Below are 19,750 nucleotides of genomic sequence, written 5' to 3' on the forward strand. Positions count from 1 at the left end.
CCGAATGGGAACAAAGAATAAGGATGCTTTCGAGTTCTGCCAGTGTTGTGAGAGATGCCAGCAGACAGGGGGGAATTTCAAGGAGAGATGAGATGCCTCAAGTGCCAAATTTTGCGAAATGTGTGGGGAATGGACTTTATGGGACCGTTTCCGTCATCCTGTGGGAATACTTACATATTGGTTGCAGTGGAGATCCAGGGAAGTACTCCAAACTCTGTTCCTTTCCTTGTAAACGGTCATAGAGTGAAATTCTATAGGGATAATTCTGAGTTGTGTGTTGTGGACGAGATTCCACTACACACACTCCCTATTATTGCCTAAAGAGGACGGGGGTAATTTCCGATGAATTCCTGGGTCAAGGAGTAAGTTAATGATTTTGAAAATTCAAAACTGAACCAGGGAATCTCGGAAATACAACACGGATGTAAATAGTTTAATTGTTTTCCTTTAAAAAATAAAAATAAATAAATAAATAAAAAATATTTTCGAAGCACCAGACTCCAAGGGGAATCGATATTTTATGCCCTCACCTCGACCTAGGGGTCTGGAACCTTCATTTTCTTTATTTTGTAGGGCATGGTCGAGGGAATTAGCCAGGAGGAGAATCTGAAGGAAGGAGTCAAGGAGGGAAAAGATATTTCGAATTTCAAATTCTGGCCGATAATTATGGGAGACGTACGGTTGCTTACATCACGCCTGCAACCGCACCATCTTTTCACCAGAAAAAGCAACCGTCGTCCTTCTCTCTCCAGTCATTCCTAATTAGACAAAAATTTGTGTTTGCTCTTCCTTCTCTCTTAATTCATTTTCTCTCTCTAAAAACGGACGAAACCCTAACCAAAAATCGCCCAGTTCTTTTCATTTTTTTTTTCAGATCTACACCGATGGATTCTACCAAGGGCACTGAGTATGACCCAACCTTGTTGGCCGAGTTGACGCAGAAGGTGGGAAGTATAGAGAAAGCAAAGGAGGTGTATGCCCTATTCGCCGCCAGTCTAATGCCGTCTGCGCCGACTGCACCATCACTGACAATTCCGGCAGATTCGGCTGCGAAATCGGCGAGTCTCTCTGAAGAAGGATCGCGAGTCGCTGCACCACCGCATGCAGAAACCGTTTCGCAAGAGGCGGAGGAAGAGGAGGCATTACACAAACAGTCGGAGGATGGTGAACCGACACATGACGAGACCTTGGTGGAGACAGAAGGGAAAGAAACTGAGAGCCCTAATCTTGAGGGTAGGGAAATGTGTGAGGGGGAAACCCCTATTTCTGTTGAAGTTCGTGAGGGGGAAACCCCTATTTCTGTTGAAATTGCTGGAGCAGCCAGCTAAGAAGAAAGTGAAAGTGACCCGACCCGGAATCCCACCCCAGTCTGGCTCTCGAGGGAGCCAGCCCCAGAAGTGATCAATCATCTCTTGACCAAGTAACTTTTATTTGTCGTTCTTTTCGTTTTTTTTATTTACCTGTTATATATGTGTTTAACATTTGTTATATCTTCTCCCACTTAGCCCACTGCGTGGTCTAAGTGTGAGAAGTTTGTGTTTTCTGTTGTTATGTTTGTTTTCCTATGTTTTCTGTGTTTCTTCTCCCACTTAGCCCATTGCTTGGTCTAAGTGTGAGAAGTTTTATTATTTTGTTTTGCATTGATCTCTCTGTTCCCCCCTTCACGACGATGGCTTAGGGACAAGCTTGAGTGAAGTGGGAGGGGGAGAGGAGTCAATGCATTACCCGTGTCGCATATTAAGAGTCTGTTAGTCTTAAGTGTTGTCACATGAGCCAGTGGATATAATACGGCATGATCCCCTTAGTGAAAGTAATTGAAGATAGGAGGCATTTCAACTTAGAAGCTTTTTCCTTAAATAAGCCTAGTTAATTTGAATGAAGCAAGAACGACGGAGAATGCCTCTACTTACTTAGTTGTGAAGCCCTACTATATAGTGAGTTATAAACCTCAGATAACTTTGAGCTAACACATGTTTAAGGGCCACCACTGAATGCTTAGGGAGAAGAGCTATGAAGGAGAAAAATTAGGAATTGGGTTATGAAGGTATAAGCTGGACGAAGTCCAGAAGAAAGGAGAAATGGAGGAATAAGCTGGACAAAGTCCAGAGGAAAATTTATAAAAAAAAAAAAAAAAAAAAAAAAAAAGAAGAAAAAAAAAAAAAAAAAAGAGGAGGAATAAGCTGGACGAAGTCCAGGGGGAAATGGTCTAAAAAACAGGAATGATAATAGCCTGACCCAGGAAGGAGAAACTCTCATAACCCAACGCTTCAGTGGTGTAGCATTAACTTAAGAGAGAATCGATCCTAACATCCCTGGTGAGGAATGAGTGATCGAGTGAACCCAACAATTGGGTAAGTAGAAAGCTATCTTGACAAGCTGACAGATTGGCTAGGTAAAGGAAGGGAAAGGGCCTATTTGGAGGAGTGCAAACTATTGGATTGACCTTAATCTTGTGGGGACAGATGCCTAAAATTGAAACTAGCTCATGTATATATGTGTTTTACGTGTTTGTATGATTTTCTTATATTTTCTTAGTTTTTCTTGTGTCTAGGTCTAGGAGTCGGTCAAGAGATAACCTCGCTTGAAATTTGCCTTATTCTTTTTCTTTTCTTGTCTTTATACTTGAGGACAAGTATGGTTTAAGTGTGAACAGTTTGATAAGGCTAATTTCATGCATCGGTAATGTGCGAAAAATGTTATAAATTGCTGGGTCTAACAAGTTTCCTAAGCCAGGTGTGTGAAGAAAATCGCTAGATCAAGGAAGTAATGAAGGAGATGGTCTAGCGAGGGAAAGGAACGAAGTGAGCAGGATTTACAAGGAAAATTGGCGTGACAGAGGAGTCTACAGCTGAGGGCAACAAAGTCTTATCTATACCTCGCTGGGCCCACTCAAACGCCTATATATAGAGAAGAGCATGCAACGCAAGAGGGAGTCTTCTTCATAGATAGTTTCACTCTTCTTAGCTCACACACTTTACACACACACTTGGGAATGGATCTGGGGTAATCGTGATCGAGAGGGTACTTTCTAGAAAATCTCGTGTTTGACAACACCGTCCGAGTGAGGGCGAAGATACAATTACCTTTAATTTCAGTTGTTTTGCTTGTTTTCACCGTCGAACTTCACTTTTGGGAGTCGACCTTGATGTTGATGATACTTAATTGTTTTACCGTTCGTGGATCTGCGTTTAGTGGTTAAATTTCAAGTCATTTTGCATAGATCTCTCTGCTGTTAGCTTATTTCTTCAATTGTTATGTCGATCTCTGTTTATTTTGATGTTGAGGTGTTTGTTGTGGAAGTTGGTGACAGATCTGTGGTTGTTTGAGTATTCGGAGTTTTTTTTCTTTAAAAATCTGACGTGATGGAGAGTTTCTGCTGTTTGGAGTTCATGTCGGACGCTTGGATCCGGAGTGGATTTAGCGTCTGAGGTTGGATTTAGCGTGTGGAAAGACAGTAGTTCGATAGATTTGTTTTATTTCTTCTTGGTTTCTATTTTACTTCGTCTAGGGTATGCAGATCTGTTAAGTTCTTCGTTTATTATGCATAAATTTGATTTCAAGTCAGTAGCTCTGTTTTTGTTTTGCTCATGCTGTTTTTCTTAAGAAGTTTTTACGCAAATTTGGTTGTAGAAGACGATGTCACTGTCAGTTAGTACGAGAGTTAGTTATTCTGCCAACTTTTCAGTCGTACCTTGCTTTTTTTAGACATGGTCCCCACAGTAGGTTTATTTCCTAGATCTAGCTGTTAGTTTAAGAATTTTTAAAGGTTCCCAAGTCAAGTTGATTTTGATTTTCCTCAACCCAAGAAAATGCGTGGCAGCAGCCAACACCAAAAACACTCCCAAATCCTTGAACATGAGTATTACGCATCCTTCTCTGTGGGATCGATCCCTACTTCCCTATACTAGGTTTAGTAAAGTGGTTGAGGGTTTTTTTTTAAAGGAAAAGTGCTTTGTGTGTCCGACGACCGGGATTCCTCGCGACCCACGAGTTCCTAGATCGAGTGATCTGGTGGACTTGCGGGATCTAGGGAACCTGCTATTTCCTATTTGAACACGCAGAGACAAAATCAAACCTTTCATGTATATAATATCACGTCTGTTCTACTGAGTACATAAATAATGAAGTGTGGCTATTAACTTAAATTTTGTTAACATACTAATGTATTAATTTCAATTTTTTTCTAATTTTTTAATAGCATATAAAAATGTAAGAATATTTTAAAACCATAAAATAAAATTGCAAAACACATGTATTATTATGTGTACGCAAATATTATTCCCATTGGATTCAATATGTAGTTGAGAATATTTAAAAAGGTTCAAAATATTTTGGAAAATTTTCCATAATTTAATGTAATACTCATTGAATGTTGATTTACAGTTTCCATGTATAATTATGTATAGTTGGAATATTAACTTTTATAGAGTTCTACTTGTCAAATAATTATTTGTTGGACACACCAATTCATCATGTCTACGTGGTGTGGATGGTCTACTGAATTTTTTCTCCAGCCATAGGCCAGCCACTCTCTCTCTCTGCCACATCAGCAGCACTAAAAATCCACCAGCCACGTCAGCATTTACTCAAATAGGTTAGCCATAGGCCAGCCGCAATAAAAATAATTAAAAAACAACTACATTTACGGAATTAAATTTACGATTAAATTACGGAATTAAATTTACGAGACATATATAGGAAAATCCATTCATTTCATTAAAAAAAAGGTATATAGATAAAAAAAATACTCCCTCCGTCCCATTGAAGATGACCCACTTTCCTTTTCAGTTTGTCCCAACCAAGATGACCCATTACTTAAAATAGAAACATCTTTATCTCTACTTTATTCCCCCTCTCTTACTTTACTCTCTCCTCTTAACACACAAAATACAATTGCATAAAATCTCGTGCCGCCCAAGGAAGGGGTCATCTTCCTTGGGACGGAGGGAGTACATGATTTTTTTTTTTTAAAAGGGCTTCCACACACGAGCCCCGTCACTCTCTACTCCTCGTCGCCGCCGCCGCCGCCGCCCAGGGTATCCGAGCCCACGTCTGAACCCCCCACCAGTGCCCTCGAGGCATCCAAATCCACCCGCATGTTCTCGAGCATCGAGTAGAGAAACCTCTTCTCTGTGGGGTCGGTTGTGGCCTTCCACTCTTGGAAGGCCGCGAACATCCGATCCTCCGTTTTTGCACACAAGAATAAGGTGTACGTGCGTGGGGGGGGTGCCGAGATGACCTCCTGGGGTGATAGGGGGGATCCTCCCCTCGCTGCCCGTTGCGCCCGCTTTTGGCCAACCGAGCGAGGGCGACGAGTAGAGAATGGAGGGGACGGAAACTCCTCAGCATCCGGGGGAGGTGGAGGTTGTGGGATCCGCCGCTGCTGCCGCTGTAGTCGCCAGAATAGTTCAGCCTCTGCTTCTTCGGCCAACCAGCGTCACACCCTCGCCGGAACTTCTCGGAGTTCTTCAGCAACACATAGCATTCCCAGAAGGTGAACTCCTTATACTTCCCCGGCAAGGGGAACCGACTCTCCGCTATCCTCCGGGCGTCCTCCTCATTCTTCCCACTAGTCAGCTGGCGGAGGGCGTTGCGTACAACCCCGAAAATCGGCTGACCGCGGCCCGATCCGTTCCCACCCCTTCCTGCACTCCTCCCCGCCGTAGTCCTTCCCGTGCGGGCAGTTCCTCCTGTAGGCTGCTCTAATCTTCTCCCACATGTTGACGACCCGTTGGTTATTCGCAACCAGCGGATCGTCGCAGACCGACAACCACGCCTTGGCCACGCCGACGTACTCATCCTCCGTCCACTTCCTCCGCGTGGGGGTGTCGTGAATAGCGGGCTGCGACGACTCGCCGACCACCTTGCCCTTCCCCTTGCCCTTCTTCTTCTTCGGCGCAGCCCGACCCGCTGGAACGGGAGTGTCCGGCTCCCCGAGATCGATCCTCATCTCATGCAATGACAAAAGTTCATCGCCAGTGAACTGCGTCTCCACTTGGGTGGACGTGTGAGACGAAACCGTCAAAAAATCAAGAGAGGAACGATAGACCGTGTCCCCCCCGGTGGCCCCTGCATCCCGGGATGCATACCGGGCTGCACTTCCTGCCACATCATCCCCATCATCTGTTGCATCATCTGCTGCTGCATCTGGGGCATACCTCCCCACCCGGCGCTGCCTGCCCGCCGCTCGCTTGCCCCCGCCCGGCATCCCCCCCTGGTTCCCCCCGGCGCTCCAGCCATCATCCCCATCAACTGTTGCCAAGGGACGTTAAACCCTGGGCCCATCTCCGCCCGCCCATCTGGCCCCATCCAGATCCCACGGGTACCGTGGGAGTATGAGAGCCGCTCGTCGCCGGATTGGACTCGTTGTTGTTGTCCATCGCTCGATATTGCTCTTGTACGGAAATTTATAGAGAGAGAACACTCGTTAAAACAAGTGGTGCAAATGAAAATGAAACTAAAATCGCGTATATATAGTTTTTCAAAAAATTTATAAAAAAAACGAAAATTGGCGCTGGCCGATCGCTGGCCGATCGGCACGCCACAATGGCGGCCAGCGCATCGGCCAGCGCAAGCGAATCGGCTAGCCCACGCCGATTTTCACGCCGATTCTCGGCTGGCCGGTTGCAATAGCCGAACCGGCTAGCGACGCGAATCGATTAGCCGGTCGGCTAGCCGCTATTGTGGATGCTCTTATGAAATGTTCATAGAAGGTCGCGCAGGGAGATTAGTTCTCATAAATGTATACCTTTATTTAATTAAATACTAGACTTAAATAAATAAACTTCAATGAACAACTTGGATAAAAATCTTACTACTAAAGAAGATAATTTAGTGTTAAGTTTTCATCGGAGAAGAAATCACATATGGAGTTGTGCTCGTGGTGGTGCAATATTTCTCCATACAAGACATGTTTAGTGTTATGAAAAGCTAGCAATCTTCTTACATGTGTTGACCTGCAAAACAAAATAAACAAATTTCTAACGAGACCACGTCCTCACATATGTCAAGGGGGATTGATTCATGCCTAGTAGAAGAGCTGCGAATCTTCTTCCCAAGCAATTAATTTTCTCCTCCATTTAAACGTCCACCTCCAGACTCCTCTCTCCCACTCTTTCATATCCCTCATAAGATTTTCTCTCTGTTTAGATAATTTGAAAAGTTTTGAAAATAAATTTATAAGTCTTGTATCCCTAACCTAACATCGAACCAATAGCAAGTAGTAATTTTTGTAATACAGCGTGTAACTAAAAAATCTCCCAAATTTAGGGAGATTTAATGCCATTGGCAATTTGGCACTAGGTAACTTCCATTTCTATCCTTCTTCAAGTGTTGAAACGTGAATCATTTATATTACTCCATTTGTCCCATTTCAAATGACACGTTTTCCTTTTTAGTTTGTCTTAATTAAAATGACATATTTCTTTTTTTGAAAATTTTCTCTCTCCAATCAATACACCCAACTATTTTTTAATACTTTCACCCATATTTTCTCTCTCCAATTATACACATTAACATATAACTCCTAAAATCCCGTGCTGGCTAAAGAATGTGTCATCTTTGCCGGGATGGAGAGAGTAGTATACAGTATACACTGTGATTTTGTTATAAATATATTGCGACACGGAGAGTATTAAAATATTGAGTAATGATAAACAACCAAATTTATTTTTATATTTGAATTTTCTTTCTATTATTTTTAAATTTTGAATTAAAGTATGCACTAAATAAAATTAATGGTTCCAAAAAATTAAAAAAAATATACATAAATCATAAATATATGACCATAATATTATACACTTTCCATGTACTATATATGCATCCATATATTTTAATAAAATGCATAAATAAACTTATTTTTATACAAATAAACTAGTTTTTGGTTGTACAAAATTATAAACTTATTTTTATACAAATAAACTAGTTTTTGGTTGTACAAAATTTGGTCTGTAAAATATTTGATAATTATCTCTAAGTCAACTTATAATGTGTGGCGTACCTACACTCTGTTTATCTTATCATTGCTCTATCAATTATTAATGCTTATAACGGTGGTGTACGGTGTACAGTGTACAGTGTACCTACCGTGTCTCTTATCATTGCTCTATCAATTATTAATTGACATAATTTCCTTTTTTTATTTGTCCATTATTAATTGATATATTCACTTGTTACAATTAACTAATATCTTCACCTGATATTTTATTTATTTTAATTCTATATTTCATTAACTCATAATATTACTTATATTTTATTATAAAATTAAAAAAATAAAAAATTAATTTATAAAACAGAATTCATATTCCCACTTGTTTTTACTATTCATTATCACTATATTTTTAACCTCTTTGCATAGCACACATCGATTAATTAATATCATACTTACTACTAGTATAAGCAAACTTTTCTCCCTTTTAATATTCCACGGATTTTTTTTCCTCAACTTCGTTTTCTTTAAATAATTTAGCTTTGCTCTTATCGTATTTAAAAATTCGGAGCAGCGAAATACGAAAATAAATTTTAAAAAAGGATGGCCGGTGCAATGTATCCGGCGGTGGCGGTGGACGTCGTGAGCCCACAGTTCTGCGTGTCTCAGCCCATGGATCTCACCATCTCGCGGAAGCTGATGACTCTAGAAGACGGAACCTTCGGAGTCACCGACCTCAACGACAACCTCCTTTTCAAGATCAGAGGCAAAGTCTTCAGCCTCCACGACCGCCGCGTCTTGCTCGACGCCGCCGGCAACCCTATCATCACCTTCCAGCAGAAGGTAAATCCAATCAATTCATCAAATCTCTAAATATCAATCTTCTTCTGAATCAATCGATCAAATCTATGCCTCGATCATTTCGTCTGGATCAATTCACCAAATCTAAATCTCGATCTTCTAAATCAATCGACCAAATCTAAATCTCGGTCTTCTAAATCAATCGATCAAACATTTCGTTTGGATCAATTGATCGATTTTAAATCTGGATCGATAAAATCTAAATCTGGATTGATCGATTGTGAACCATCTAAATCTGGATGGTGCAGCTGCTGACGGCGCATAGGAGATGGCAGGCTTTCAGAGGAGAGAGCACGGATTCGAAGAAAATGCTTTTTAGTGTGAGAAAGTCTTCGATGATTCAGTTCAAGACGAAGCTGGATGTGTTCCTGGCTGCGAATTCGAAAGAGGATCGGTGCGATTTTAGGATTGAAGGCAGCTGGTTTGAGCGATCCTGCACCATATACGCTGGAGACACCAATAATGTCATTGCTCAAGTATATTCATCCTAATTTCATCAAACCAAATGGATTATCAATTTCATTAAATTCTGCTCCTTTGGTTTTTTAAAATGGATAATTAAATTGATTTTAAAATGCAGATGCGAAGGAAACACAGTGCACAAAGCATTTTGCTTGGAAAAGATACATTCTGTGTGACAATATATCCAAATGTTGATCATGCCTTCATAGTTGCGCTTGTGGTGATTCTTGAGGAGATTAATGAAGATAGGTCGGGTGAAGATTGAATCATCATTCCTTCATGTACTACTTGTTATAGCTAATAAGTTATGGTATTGTAATGAAATGTTTGATGAGGTTGCCTACTCCATGTAACATACTTCCACTATTGTCCCAATAAATATAAAATATTTATTTTTTGGTATATAATTTTATGTAGTACATTACTTGTTTTTAGAGATTTACAAACTTTGTCAAAGTATCATTTTTAGGTGCGAGAACTTTAAAAATATCATTTGATGTTCGTCAACTATGGGCTAATATCAATTGAAATACTTCCTCCGTATCTCATAATTCGCACCATTTGACCCGGCATAGGTTTTAAGAAATGTAATAGAAAGTGGATTGAAAAAGTTAGTGAGATGTGAGTCCTACTTTTATATATTAGTTTTATAATAAAATGTGAGTGAGAATGAATTAGTGGAATGTAGGGTCCATTATAAAAAATGGTAAAAGTGAAAGGTGACAAATTTTTAGGGACTAACGAAATGGAAATAAGAGACAAATTTTTAGGGATGGATGGAGTATTTTTTTTACTATTTCTATGTTTTTTCAATCGAAAATACCCGTAATACCTTGAAAGGAACATATTTTTAATAAACTTATCACATACTCATATTTTTCATAAATATCTTTACTATATATTTTTGACAAATTTTTTAAATATAATTTGACCTTCAATATTATCACTTAATTTTGTGACATGCAAAAAAGTTCCTTCTTCAATTTTTATAATTAAAGAATTTTAAATATTCTTGAGGTATGGATACTCGTAAAAATTAATGTCACATTGAATAGACGATACTTGAATATTGATAAATATCTCTACTATATATTTTTGACTGTATATTTTTGACAATATATCAATATTCAAGTATCGTCTATTCAATGTGACATTAATTTTTACGAGTATCCATACCTCAAGAATATTTAAAATTCTTTAATTATAAAAATTGAAGAAGGAATTTTTCTTGCATGTCACAAAATTAAGTGATAATATTGAAGGTCAAATTATATTTAAAAAATTCGTCAAAAGAATATATAGGAAAGGTATTTATAAAAAATATGAGTATGTGAAAAGTTTATTAAAAATATGTACCCTTCAAGGTATTGAGGGTATTTTCGTCCAAAAAACATGGAAATAGTCAAAAAAAGTACTTCGATTGATATTAACCCATAGTTGGCGGACCTCAAATACTATTTCAAAGTTCACGGACCTAAATGATACTTTGACAAAATTCGTGGACCAAAAAAGAAGTTCTCTCTATTGTTTTGGGAGTTAATGAACAGAGAGTAAGTAAAAAAGCGGAAAAAATAGGGATGATGTTATTTACATTTTTGGAAACGTTTCATTTTAAATGAGACAATCCGAAAAAAAAAAACGTTTCATTTTAAAAGGGACAAAGGAAGTACCTACTTAAAAAACTGACCAAAACACAAAAACAATGTTACTAATCCCTCCGTCCCCCAAAATATGTTCATTTTGACTGGATTTTAGAAATATACTCCCTCCGTCCCATAAATTTGTCACACTTTGACCGGACACGGATTTTAAGAAATATAATGAAAAGTGAGTTGAAAAAGTTAGTGAAATATAGGTCCTATTATTATATATTAATTAATTTTATAATAAAATGAGAGTGAGAATAAGTTAGCGGAATACGAGGTACACTATAAAAAATGGTAAAAAGTGAAATGTGATAAGTTTTGTGGGACAAACGAAAATGAAAAAATATGATAAACTTTTAGGGACGGAGGGAGTGATAGAAAGTGAGTTGAGAAAAAGTAAGTAAAATATGATTCTTATTTTTACATATAAAAAATATGATTGAAAATGAGTTAATGAAATATAGTGTCCACTACCAAAAATAATAAAAATTATGTAGAATAATTAATATAGAACGGATCAAAATGGAAAACTGACAGGGAAAGAGTATATAATGGAATCTAATTGTCATAGTTTATAATTGAGTATGTTTATGTAAGGAGGAGAACAACATAGGTCGCTAATTTAAATTCGACTAATGTATTACTCACTCTATCCCATTATAAATGAATCATGTTCTTTTTTGAGATATTCCATCATTAGTGAGTCATTTCTATTTAAAAAAAATATTTTCTCTCTTAGTACTTTACTTCCCACTTACTTTATTATTTTCACTTCTCTACTTTTTCCTCTTATATTGTATTCTCTCTACTTTAACTTTTTAAATATCAATTTCTTAAATCTTGTGCTAAAAGAAATGACTCACTTATACCGGGACGAAGGGAGTACTATACTTTTTTATTATCTTCGTTGAATTTATAATTAAACTTTCCCACAATTTATTTAAATTTGATAGATCAAGCAGTTACAGACAAGATCCGGTGAAGATGCAATACATATAGAAATAGTGAATTGTCTCATTAATCCCTAACGTTTTAAATTGTGACACCACAGACCCCTAACAAAAAAATAGCGCTAGAAGACCCTAACGTTTAATATAATCACGAATAATTTTTTTCGGACTAAAACACCCTCAGATCCTATAAGGGCATTATTATCACGCCGTTATATTGCTGATATATGATTCCTGTCACATTTCTGTCAGCAACTTCTTATGTAATTTCCTAATAAGTTTTGGTACTTCATACATAATTAAAATTTTGTCATTATTTACACTTTCTATTTTTTTTTTGGAATATTATAGATTTATCATTATCTACATTTGTTAATATGAAAATAATAAAATGAGACACTTTCTTCTTTATAAAACTTATTTTCTAGTATTTTTTTATGTTTCTATTTCCCCTAATTTTTATTTGTTTTTACCTTGATTTACGGTTCAGTTTTATATTATGAAAACATCCAAATTTTACGGTATTAATTTATAAATTTACATTCTCTTAATTTCAAATACTATTACTAATTAAAAAAAATCTCTAAGGACGAAATAGCTAATATGAAATGTTGAATATTTTTAAAATATTACTCATGTTTCAATTTTATCATACATGGCAAGAAACAATGCAATTTTATATCTAAAGATTGAATGTTCATATGCCGCTAAAATTTCAGTTTGAGCTAAATTAAAATTCTCAATAATATATCAATCATAAAAATCGTCTTAAAGTTAGGCTTAGAGTAACAAATTAGTTCGATGATATATATTGAAAAAACTCAGTTTTTCAAGAAAATAACTACGTTATCATTTTTATTCTGTGTATTATTGATTCAGATTTTATTGCATAAATAACTTCACTTTTTCATAATTTTTTTTTGTTGTATCTCAATGAATTTTTTACATTATATAACTAATATATTGTTACCACTAACTAGAAATAAAGGGATATGAAAAGTTTTTTTCTGTGCAAATAATGATAATACTTTAATCATGTATGACGTACCAGAACTTATTAGGAAATTACATAAGAAGTTGCTAGTAGAAATGTGACATAATTCATATGTCAGCGAATTTAGATATTGCCTAAAATATCCTTCAAGTTATTTGTGTATTTTCGTCCGTAAAATGGCTAAAAACAGTGTATTTGTGCTTATATTAAACATTAGAGTCCTTTGGCTTTATTTTTTTTTTTATTATGGGTCTGTGATATCACAAGTCAAAATCATTAGGACTAAAACTCGAATAAATCAAAGAGTACTAGTAAAATATCAAAATGAGTATATTTAATTGAAAAGATTAATTAATCCCATTGAAAAGCAGCAGCAGTGGGTTCTATGTGGAAGCACAATATTGGGGGAATGCTCCCATTTCAATTCATATCTAATCGAGCTGGGATTAATCTAAAAAGCATTTTCGTATTTGTGAAATTTTCGTAGCTGAATAAATAAATCCACTGCTCTTTGGTGGGTCTCAAATAAGGATATCAATCCAATCCGAAATTCATGAGCAAGTTTGAATAGTCCTGCAAAATTAGTGGGTTTAGACTGTAATTTTGTAATCCAAATACAAAACAGCTAAACGGGTTACTTCGAATGGGTTGGTGAGTCAAACGGGTTGGGCCGAACGGATTGCAACTTTTAATTAAAAAATATTATATTTGAGTGGTTTTTGTATTTTTGAATTTCATTTGGCACAATCATTAGTTTTCTTCAATCTTCATTCTACACTTTTCCACTCGATCTCAAACTATCAACTTTCAAATTCCACCTCAACTCAATAATCCATCGTCCCATCATCTGTCACTATTGTCTTACCACCACCAAATCCAATCAAGACAAAATTAAAAACTAATCCATCAAAATCGTAACATATTTATCATTTTAATAATGATTCATGTAAAATATGATTTTTAATTTTCATAAAAAATTAATTATGAACAATGTCAAAATAATGACACAAACACAAGCTTTAATTCAATTTGATTGATTTAATTTTGATTTATATTTGTTTATGTTGTAGTTGATCGAGATGAAAGGCTTCTCTCCATATTATTGAAGAAAAATATGAAAATTTTAAGATTTTATATGATTCTGAAACTAAGAAGAAAAATATATCTAAAATTTAAAATCATTTTAAAGAGGAAAATTTTAATTATAAGATATTATTTTCGAAAGTTTTTAGGCCCGAATAGCCCAATGGTTTAGCCTAAAACCATGGGGATTACGCTTAGGGTTGAAAATTTTTAACCCAAAAAATTAATAACTCGAATGGCCCAACCCCGACCGGATTAGTCCGATTAACATCCCTAGTCTCAAATTCACTTGTTTAAATGAGGATGTTATGTAATTATATTTCATATACGGATTTTCTACAAATTTGTTTTTTAATTTTATTTTGGCAGTAATTCATATCGACTTGTGGACATTATAGTGGGGTTCTATGAAGAAAATGTTATGGACTACTATTAATTGGACCATTTCATTTTTAAAGAGAGAGTAGTTATTATGAACACGGGCTAAGCCTACTAGAATTGCCCAAGTCCAAGCAACTATTAGTCATTAAACTTATAATTTCTTCGTCCACCAAAAATAATCTAGGCGGTAAATAATACGAGTTTCAATGCAAAATAAAGTAAAAAATATATATAAAAACATGATTGAAGTACTATTATTAGTGGAAAATAAAATTCCAGAAGGAAAGGAAAAATGAACAGAAAAATTATAAACTTTCTTACAAATTTTGTAGGGCATCCATATCATCATTAGTTTCATATTTTCCATAAGATAGAATGTAGCTCTAACTATTACATATTGGTTTTTTTGAGTTCCACATAGGAAAAATTTACGCCGAAAATTTTACTGTGAAAAATCCGCATAATTCGAACAAATTAGTGATTTTTAAGACCATTTTAAAAAATCGCACTGTAGGAATTAGTATCAGAATTTTGTGAAAGTTTAATTTTTCTGACCAATTTTTCGGAAGGAAAATAAGATTATTTATTAATAGATGGAAGTATGTAATAATATGCGTGATATTTTTCCTCCTAAATGAATTAATCAACATTTCATGTCCAATTAATTGATTGGTGTGCTAGTGTTTGTGTGTGTGTGTAAGCTAATGGAAGATGATTTTTCATCCACCACAGCCCAAGAAGCCCAAACAAAAATAAATCCTTGCTTTAATCATGGATAGTTTTATTATTGTTTTTTTAACAATTTTCCTGGAAGTTAATATAAGTAGGGACTTTTGTTTCTGTTTCAGTATAATTTCACTGTGATTAATATTTTCAATTACGGATTGGAAGACACAAAATAGAATGTAAATTATGAGAGTCAAGTGACGTTATTCGAATTCATTAAAAAATAACTTTCAACACTGCAAATGATTATACTTTATTCGTTCATGCCCTACATACCAATAATATTTCCAACTTTAAGATAATTCCTTTAATTAAATCATGAGTTGTAAAGCTCTTAATAAAACAGCTATCCACTCATTGAAATCTTTCGAGTATAAAATCATGGGAAAGACAGTGTGCGGTTGTATTGTAGAATATTTAACAATTTTGACCATATATATTGTCTTTATTTTAAGGAAAATGTTTTGGAGACATAATGTCTCCAAGCCATAATGCTTAAAATGGTAAGTATATATTATATTATATTTTTAATTAAATTTATATTTTATATATGTACTTTATGACCCCTATATTAATTTGTTTACTAAATACACCTATTTAAGGATATAAATTTTGATTATGCATAGATGATGCATGCATTTAATAACATGTTGCAATCATCTAATTGTTTAAAACATGATTGGATAACTTTTTTTATATATACCCATTTTAATGCATTTACTTAAAGATATTTCTTTAAAATTTTAAATATTAATTTTATTAGCTTTATATATTTAGTGTACATTTTGTCTACAAATAAAATAAGATTTATCAGCAAACAAATAATTTCAGACTTCTTAATGAATTAGTCTTTATAAATGTGAATTTAAATAATTTTTAACAAATAATTAGTGCTATAAAATATAAATAATTAGTTATCTAATATTTTTGAACTGTAAATACTTAGAGTTACTATAACATGTGACAAAAAATAATTACTTTGTAATTATAATACTATAATCTTCAATATTGATAAACTTATTATTTTAATCACTTTTTATTCACAATAATGTTTAAAAAATAATAAAGTTTTTAGCTCACTATAATATAACACCCAACACATTAAAATTTGATAATACTATATTATATATTAATACTACTAATTAAGTGAGTATATGGTTTTGATTTTAAGAATTCTCTAGTTCTAATTTTTTATTTTTTTATTTTGATTTTTTTAAATTCTTAAATCTTGGACCATTACAGTTGAACCTCGATAAAATCATATGTTCTTATATCATTTATTTCATATTTTAAATATATTAAAATATTTAACTATAACATGCAATAAATTAAATTTGATACATGGTGTACGAATGCTAATTGAGTCTAGTGTTTATGATTTTAAGTTTAATTCTTTAATAATTTCTTTAATTTATAATTTTTGAAAGATTATGTTTAACAGTGATCAATAGAAATCGCATGTTCTTAACTTATATATTTAACATTTTAATATTCCCTCTCTCTTTTTTTTGCAAATATTAGAATTTCTAACTCTAAACAAATAATACTCGGCACTATCTTATAATATTAGCAAAGTTTATGATTCTTATTACTTTTAATTATTAATCAATTAGTAGTAGTTGACATGTGGTATATTAAAATAATCTAAAATGAGAAAAGTAGATTCATCCAATTAGTTTTGTATTAAATTAATAATTTCTTTGATTTTTAACATTTAAAACGATAGATTTGAATCTGAATAAAAATTAATTGTATTTTCTTAACTCATCTATTTAATATTTTAAAACTATATAGTTATATTAAAATATTAGACGCCCTAGTTTCATTAAATAAAAAATATTAAATTTAGTTAAAGCAAAGAAAAATAACAAAAAATTGAAAAGATAATGAAAAAATAGTATATTATTTTATTATATAAACCAATCTGAATAAGATAAATGTTTAATTTTTTACATATTTTTTCATATACTATTAAATGAATGATTTCATTGTTACTACATTGACAAAATGTTTCAGAAAATTTAAGGAAAAAAATAAGTTATGAAAGAATAGCACAACGTAAAATCTATTTGAAAAAGCATATGATGCTATTTAAGTAATCAAATTATTTTACAATTAAATATAATAATTTAGTTATGTAGTGTGTTAATTAATACTGGTAATCTAAATTACTGATTTTTTAATTAATTGTTTTAAAAATTTACACGACAAGAATGGTTTTGATTGAAAAAATTTAAATTCATTACTCTAGTTGCATGATTAAGTTTATCACCAATTAACATATATGCATTTAGATAAGAATAATTAATTTGGTTAAATTTTCCTTAATTAGGTATATATCTATTTAATACTTTAATGTTAGGGTAAATTAGTCACAATGTTATTATGGCTTGAATACATTATGTCTCTAAATTACTACTCTTATTTTAATTATATACAGTGATCGGGTTTCATTATTATATCGCGCGAATATACTTATCTTGGATTTTGGCCTTTTGTGGAATAAAGTTCTTTGATAACTATAAATCAAACTGCACCAATTTAAGCTTAAAGCAATAATAATTAGAGTATGGCTTAATTTATCATTTACAAACTGACTTTCGATTCATAGCCTCATAAAGCTGATATCATTATCATATTCTCATCAACGTGACATTTTTTTTGACTTCTAATAATATACTTATAAAGTATATAAGAATATTCATGTAAGTTTTTATGTAATATTTCTTCCGTGTCAAAATAGATGTAGTTTTTATGTGATATTTCTTTCGTGTCAAAATAGATGTCACATTTTTCCTTTTAGTTTGTTGACTTTCTATAAAATATGTCACATTTACTTTTTCTAAAAAAAGTAGTTCTCATGCACATTAATATAAATACAAATAAAGATTTCAATGATTTTATACTCTGAAAGAAATCCTACTACCTCCGTCCCATTTTAAGTGTCACATTTTGCCATTTCGATCCTTCTCATAATAAGTGAAAAGAAACGTAAACGAGTCCTTGGAGTTGCGTAGTTCAATCAAAGAGAGTTCAAGGAAGTCTTCTTCTTCCCTGATCGTTTTCTATATGGATCATCAAGGTATGTTTTAGATCGTATTATGCATATGATTGTATTATCACCGTCCCCCAATAAGTGTCTTATTTTAAGAAATGTAAAGGAGAGTGAGTTTAAAATGTTAGTGGTACGTGAATCCTTCTTTATAGTACTCCATGTTAGTCTTATAAAATGTGAGTAAATTGAGTTAATAGAATGTGAGGTCCACAACCAAAAGTAGTAAAAATGAAGTGAGACAATTAATAAGGGATGAACCAAAATGAAAAACGGTGGCACATAATGAACGACCGAGGAAGTACTATTATATTCAATAATGTTTTTCTTGAATGTATGAACAAATAATTTCCAGGTATCAGACCAAGGTTTGACTCATATACTCTTTATGACAAATAAACTATATAATGAATATATCTTAATCTTATATCCACTATAATCTTTATGAGTTCCAAACCATGACTCTGATACCACATGTTGAAAATTATTTATTCATACATCCATGAAAAACATTATTGAACTAAATAATAAAATATCTTTGAACAACATGTATTTCACATAATTAACAATAGATATATAATACGATCAAACATATACAATGACGATCTATAGCGAGAAAAGAAGACGACCTTCTTGAACTCTCTTTGATTGAACGGTGCAAATCAAAGGTTTCATTTCTCTCTCGTTTATGTGTTTTCTATAATGTGTGTGATTTGATCGGATCACCACACTTATATACTCCCTCCGTCCCTAAAGAGTATACATCATTTCCTTTTTCATCTGTCCCCAAAGAGTATGGACTTTCAATTTTGGAAATTCTCTTCTCTCTAATGAGGTGGGACACATTCTCCACTAATAATACTTAAAAAACATTTTCTATCTATCTCTCTCTCACTTTACCAATAATGCAATAAAACCCGTATCGAACCTAAAGTTCATATTCTTTGGGGCCGGAGGGAGTATGTAGTTACATAGAAGACAAGCCTAATGATAGAAACCCATGCCCTTTACATCAAATTAGTGGCTATTTATTGTGATTAATAGGAACATTTCTTTCTTAAATATGGCTGACGAATTTGATATAATCATAGGAATTACTCTCTTCGTTCCAACCTAAGAGAGAGGTCTCATTTTTGCATGTGTGTTGGGAATAAATAGTTAAATTAGGGAGAAAGTAAAGTAAGAGAAAGAATAATGTAAAAGAAAAGTTTCATTTACATTATTCTCTCTTTTACTTTACTTTATCTCCACTTTAATTATTTTTTATTATTTTTTAAAACACGTGCAAAAATAAAATGTCTTACTTAGGTCAGGACGGAGGGAGTACATAATTTCTCGATCGTTATAACTATAAATTAATCAAATTATATGATTAGAATATTTAAAAGTTAATGGGCCAATTTAATGAAAATCGCAATCATTTATTTATATGAGCGACCAATTTCACAAGAATTACAGGAATTACATGGATTGCACAATCGGTAATATATTTGATCAAAATAAAATGAAGTGTTTCTTTGTTAGTCAAGTGCCGAATTAATGTCAATTGCTAATTAAAAAAAAAACCATACATATATAATATATACCCCTTTTCCTCAATTGTTTTATGAAAATATTAATTTCACGGCTACCTAATTAATTTTGTTAGGAAATATAATATGATTAATT

The 19,750-nt window shown here is 33.6% G+C and overlaps 2 protein-coding genes across 2 annotated transcripts in view; both read left to right on the top strand.

The window, feature by feature from the left end:
- LOC125217567 overlaps positions 1–2,787 on the top strand; it is a 4,369-nt gene extending 1,582 nt beyond the window's left edge. The window contains exon 2 of the transcript XR_007175748.1: positions 2,734–2,787. The gene's annotated coding sequence lies outside the window, so the exon portion shown is untranslated. The remainder of the gene's footprint in view (positions 1–2,733) is intronic.
- A 5,664-nt stretch (positions 2,788–8,451) lies between these two features.
- On the top strand, positions 8,452–9,654 carry LOC125219758 (protein LURP-one-related 15-like). The gene is made up of 3 exons (XM_048121813.1): positions 8,452–8,770; positions 9,037–9,264; positions 9,369–9,654. Exons 1-3 carry the CDS (start codon positions 8,531–8,533, stop codon positions 9,513–9,515), a joined length of 615 nt encoding a protein of 204 aa, XP_047977770.1. The 5' UTR covers positions 8,452–8,530; the 3' UTR covers positions 9,516–9,654.
- The last annotated feature ends 10,096 nt before the right edge of the window (positions 9,655–19,750 follow it).

Source organism: Salvia hispanica, chromosome 4 (assembly GCF_023119035.1).
Source record: "Salvia hispanica cultivar TCC Black 2014 chromosome 4, UniMelb_Shisp_WGS_1.0, whole genome shotgun sequence".
NCBI classification, from domain to species: domain Eukaryota; kingdom Viridiplantae; phylum Streptophyta; class Magnoliopsida; order Lamiales; family Lamiaceae; genus Salvia; species Salvia hispanica.

Excerpts from the sequence above, each read along its gene's own strand:
- LOC125219758 (XM_048121813.1), top strand. The coding sequence starts at position 8,531 with ATGGCCGGTGCAATGTATCCGGCGGTGGCGGTGGACGTCGTGAGCCCA. Across the intron at positions 8,771-9,036 it reads TCATCACCTTCCAGCAGAAG|CTGCTGACGGCGCATAGGAG; the intron begins GTAAATCCAATC and ends TGGATGGTGCAG. Across the intron at positions 9,265-9,368 it reads CCAATAATGTCATTGCTCAA|ATGCGAAGGAAACACAGTGC; the intron begins GTATATTCATCC and ends TTTAAAATGCAG.